Below are 5,846 nucleotides of genomic sequence, written 5' to 3'. Positions count from 1 at the left end.
GGGTTTTGGATAACGATGGTAGCCGGTGTGGGCATAGGATTGAATTATGAATTTTAAAGTTTTGAGATTTTTTTTTGGGTTTTCTTAAAATATATAATTTTAATAATAATATTTATTTTAAATGATTTATCATATCTATTGACCTCGACATCCTACCAACCTAAAGCATCTATACAAGTAGCTTTTGGAAAAAAACACTTATATGGTTTTGTTCTAATTGTATTCCTCCATTATTCCCTCAGTTCCATCCACATTCAAAACAAATAATTCATCTCTGGTTGCTTACTTTTTATGGTGTCGTCTTCTTCTTCAACCAAAACCAATAGCATGAAGAAACCTTGGGGACTAGTCGAAGCAGTCTCGTGGTACTGTACTGTAGCCTTGTTGGCCTTAATATTTATGGGTTCCATCTGGGCAAACTATGAAGCTGCAGATGTGAAAGGGAGACAGCTACTGAACCGACCCTGTGATGAAATCTATGTGGTCGGAGAAGGGGAGACCCTTCACACGATCAGCGACAAGTGCGGCGACCCTTTCATCGTCGAGCGAAACCCTCACATCAATGATCCCGACGATGTTTTCCCCGGCCTTGTTATTCGCATAGTTTCTTGTTCAAATTAATAGACTTGTATCATATTATATGGACACTTTGAAGAGGAGTTAACAGAAGATGAATTACACTCTTGCAGACTGGGTTCTAGTCTGTTTTATATTTCTTTTCTTCTTTGTTTTGTAATAGGAGATAAGTTCATGGCTCAAAGCCTTTTTAATACGTGGAAATTGGGTTCCAGTACTCTATGTGATTAATTACTTTATTCATTTTCTTCGTTGTTGGATACTGACAGTATTTTCTTTGGAATTTTCATCATCGGCAATTTTATTCACCTGGAAACAAAAGATTTTGTTATTACGTTTTGTGAGGTTATCTTTCACACTTTGAATGAGAGACTAATCTTTGACTGGTATCATAGTTTTTTTTCTTCTTAAGGAGGTAAAAGAAAAATGAATAAAGGTGAGGTGATTCCAAATCCTTCCCTCTTAGTATTTTTCGCTCATTAAAGTAATTTATTAAAAATATTTAAATTTAAAAATTGTGTCTTGTTAAAAACCTCCTTAAATCTATTTGAAGAAAAAGACTACAGACAACTAAGTGATTAAATACAAAACAGAGATCGCGCTACACACCTAAATAAACACAAACAATAGAAAGACATACAAAGTGTTACAGAAACCGCAAAACCAAAAAGAACATACCTCTTCAAGCCAAAACTACTTACCACCATGCTTTAACACGTTCAAACCTAAACGTTCTGTCTTAGTATTGATATAGGTATAGAATCATCATGATAATTATCTGTAGACTAATACCTTAAGTGGATTTGATTAGCTGGCGGTAGATTTTACTCTAATAGGTCACATAAGTCTACTGTAGATCACGTCAATAGATCATAGCTACTCGAAGAATATTAGGGTCTGTTTATTGTCTTGTAATTGGTTTTTTAGAAAACGTTTTCCGTATTTTTCAGTGTTTAGTTGGTGGGAAACAAATGATCAACATGATTTATTTTCTTGGTCAATAGAATGTCCTATACATTTTCTAAAAAATGACTTACAGATTGAATTTCCATAAGTTATTTTCTGAAATTTTCACTTCAATGCATAAATATTCAAAATGACATTGTTCTATATATTTAATATTATTATATTATTTTAGTACCATTTTAATAAAAATATTAATATTTAAAATAAATTAATAATAATTTTAATAATATAATATTATATTTTTAGTATTATAATAATATATTAAATCATACTATAATAATATATGATATTATATTTTTATTTTAATAATATATAATAAATTATTAATAAAATTATTTTTATTTATTAATTTCATAAAATATTATTATTAAATTATTAAATATATAAAATATATTTATTAACATTTTTTAGAATATAATATAATGTTTTTATTTTAATATTATAATTTTATTCTTATTTTAATAAGTAATTAATATAATTAATAAAATAATATTCTTATTTTAATAATTAATTAATATAATTTATAAAAATTTGTCAACCAATGAAAAATGATTTACATGTATCACCTAAACACTGTAAAATGAGTTTCATAATTTTTTTTAGGAAATATAATTATTTTACGGAATTTATTTTTCAAAATTTATTTTCCGTAAAACAAACAAACTCTTAAATATTCAAGGTATTTTTCTTAATCTGATGTTACATTGAACGAAATATATATAATTGATTAACATTTTCAAAACTAAGCAAACCCAGTGAGGAAATTGTGACAAGTAGGATTAGATTTCTTATGGGGTTAATTAATTGCTGTAAACGGATCAAACATTTACGTCTTCCAAATTTTCATTTATTTACGTTTTATAAATAATCCACGTATCACTGTCCTTTACGCAAAAGAAAACGTGATGGAGGAATTGTAGGGCAGTAGAGAGTTGAACAGTGGGGTGGTGGATCCTTTTCTCTTATCCAATTTGCCAATATCTATGGTAATAGGCTATTAAGCCTAATGCCTGATAAGGGATAATATTATTTTTTACGATTTTTAATGCATAAATTCTCAAATCCAGAGATTTTTTTAGAATAGTTATCCTCAACCAACAAAATTAATTATCAATATTCTTCACCTACAAGACAATGTTTAAAACCCCATCATTTGTTTAAAGTTGAATGTGACTTGCCTTGCATACCTTAATATCATATAGAGATTGGACCAATATCATATAAATATTCGTCACCCACAAGCCAATGTTTAATTCGCACAACAACATGTTTAAACAAAATTATTTTTTAGGGCAATTTTGTCGAGACAATGAGGTGAGAAATCTTTTTCTTCCGCACCCCATAATTATTTTTCTCAAGTAAGATATTTTGAACAATAATATATGGAAGACATATGGAATAGAAGACATCTTCATGAAGGTGCATGACTTACGGGGCATCTTCAATATGGTTCAGACAACGCAGAGGAAGATGACCATGCAAGAAACTTTTGAACATGCATGCAGCTACGAGAAGATGTCGTGTCATTTGAGCGTCACTTGAAGACGTCGTATTGTCCAAACATTTTTCAACATACACTATAACAATTACTTCAGAAAATAATTTCTCCAACTCTAGATGATAATTTTTCCATCACATTATCAATCTAAATTTACCATTTTTGGGTTACTTAATAGATAGTCACTTTCATTTTTTTATTATATATTAAAGAATAATATTTTGATTATTAATATTTTTAATTTATAATATTTTTATCACTTGATCTTAAAATGTCATTATTTTGATGACATAACACATAATAAAAGATTTAATTTTACCATTGACTTTTAAATAAAATATTAATTTAATTTTTAAATTTTAGCTAAAATATTAATTTTAGCTAAAATATTAATTTTAGCTTGAACTTTAGATAAATATCAATTTAATATCTAAATAAATTCAAAGTCCTCCAGTAATGAGTACCACTCATCATCTTCATCGGTCATTGTAAGTCTCCGTCACCAATACCAATGATCATTGGACCCTGAAATTTTCAATTCACTCCTTTGAGGCCTCTTGAATGCTTTATCCAATATCAATTTCATTGAAAAATACTCAAAACTCCGTAAGTCTAGCCTAGAATCATCGACTTCCTTTTAAATTAAATCATAATATCATTAAATGTTTAAAAAAAATTAAAGACACTAGAAATCTAAATCTAAATATACATATAAATCATAATCAAATTCATAATTTTTTTGTTTATAATAATATAAATTTGCATAAAATATTAAATTAAATAATTGCTTTTGAATTTAAACTTAAAATTAGTTCAAACAACTTTTATGATAAAAAATATTAATTTTCTAACGATTTAAATGAAAATATCCTAACAGTTGAATAATTAATATGATAGTTTAGAATACACATGGCATTTACAATCAACCACGGTTTGGGATTTAATGATTAGTCACTAATTTTTTTTTCTTTTTTTTAAATATTCCTTATTTTGATGATTTTTTTATAATTCTTTTTTATTACCCAAGTAAAAGAAGACAACTACTACTTAAATCACAATATCATCAGCAACCTAAAGTTAAACAGCAAAATAGACAACAACAAACACTTAAGAAATACCCCATTTATCACAAAGGCAAGCATTAACAGAGTCAACCCTATTAATACTCCATCCCCTAACACGAACCTGAACCACCTCATTAATGTCCTGCAATACAACATTCATCGAGCGAGCCTTAACCCCGAAGTGTCTATAATTCCTCTCCTTCCATATGTTGTAAAAGGGACAAGCCCAAGCAATTTTGAGAATCATTGTGAGAAGGGATTTCCCTTTAAAATGAAAAAGTGCCCAAGCAAACTCCCTCTCCCAGCAACTAACTCTGCGTGAAGGACCACACAAAGCCAGAACACCCCCCCAATCACAACCAAAAATAAGTGATCCCTGGTCTTCGCCTCATTACCACATATCACACATATATCATTTTCAATATTCAAGCCCATCTGCAAGAGCTCGCCCTAGTAAAAAGCCTATCAAGAATGACCATCCATACTATAATATCGTGCTTGGGAGTGGTATCACACCCCGATCCGGATACGAATATGAGGTGTAACATTGATTTTTCAACGCTTTGACTCTGTGAAAATCCGACTGAAATTTGACTTTTTACTTTATTTTTAGTGGCGAAGCCCTCATTAATACAAGTTAATATCAAAATTGAAATTTAGATGATGAAAACAAATATTTAATATACTTACATAAACCTTAATTAATATAGTTACAAAACATATCAGAGCATTTGCGATTTAAACATTTGTAGTACATTTATAATACATGCCAACAAAATTTCAACATAACAAAATCACATACTGTTCAAATTGGTATGATCTAATCTTATGCAAAGGTATGTTGTCCTGACCTAGCTTTACTTTGCTGACTTCTTTGAACCTACGTGTGAAAACACTCACAAGCTAAGTCTTTGACTTAGTGAGGCATAAATGAGCATAATAAAACATTAAAACATTTGCTTAAACATTTCAGGAGAAACATTGTTTCATATAAATAACATATATTGTTATGCACTGTTCAATCCATATTAACTTGTTTAAATTGCCCAAAATATATCACTGAGAACTCAAGGTATGTGAGTACTTTGAGGTTGTGCAGTGTAATTGTAGTCGAAATTGCCGCGTAGAATTTACACTGGAATGCCACGTAGAATATGCACCGAAGTGCCACATAGATTTATCCCGAAGGACCACGTAGCAGTAAAGTTCACGGTGGAAGAGAAAAAAAGAAGATGAAGAGAATTCTCTAGGCTTTTCTTTTCCTTTCTCTTATTTCCTCACATGTTATAATAACCTTAAAAATGAATTTTAAATTCATTTCATGCCAAAAGACCATTTTGGCCTTCCATCCTTCAATCTTTGATAATATATCCTAAACCAAAAATTTCTAAATCAATTCTTGAACATTTAAATTTATCAAAATCAAACCACTAAATTTTGAATTCTTACAATTTAGTCACCGACCCGATATTTGTTGTATTACAATTTTCCTTCCCTTAAGACAATTTGTCCTATAATTTTCACTGTACAAAGAGATGAGGAAATTGTCTTCTCATGTCCTTTTCACGCTCCCATGTCCCCTCTTCTACTTTATGATTTATCCAAAGAACTTTAACTAATGGAATCGTCTTGTTCCTTAGTTGTTTGATTTCATGTGCTAAAATCTGCACTGGTTCTTCCTCATAGGTCAATTCAGATTGGATTTCTATTTCTTCTGGTGCTATGATGTGAGAGGGATCTGA

General features: G+C 29.7%; 1 protein-coding gene across 1 annotated transcript; it reads left to right on the top strand.

The window, feature by feature from the left end:
* The first annotated feature begins 291 nt into the window (after window positions 1-291).
* On the top strand, window positions 292-621 carry LOC120167820. Its single transcript, XM_039176718.1, has one exon. It carries the CDS (start codon window positions 292-294, stop codon window positions 619-621), a length of 330 nt encoding a protein of 109 aa, XP_039032649.1.
* The last annotated feature ends 5,225 nt before the right edge of the window (window positions 622-5,846 follow it).

Source organism: Hibiscus syriacus, unplaced genomic scaffold (genome assembly GCF_006381635.1).
Source record: "Hibiscus syriacus cultivar Baekdansim isolate YM2019G1 unplaced genomic scaffold, ASM638163v2 tig00003041_pilon, whole genome shotgun sequence".
Taxonomy (NCBI): domain Eukaryota; kingdom Viridiplantae; phylum Streptophyta; class Magnoliopsida; order Malvales; family Malvaceae; genus Hibiscus; species Hibiscus syriacus.
The sequence above is the reverse complement of the archived record's forward strand: the minus strand, read 5'-3'. Positions and strand labels throughout refer to the sequence as shown.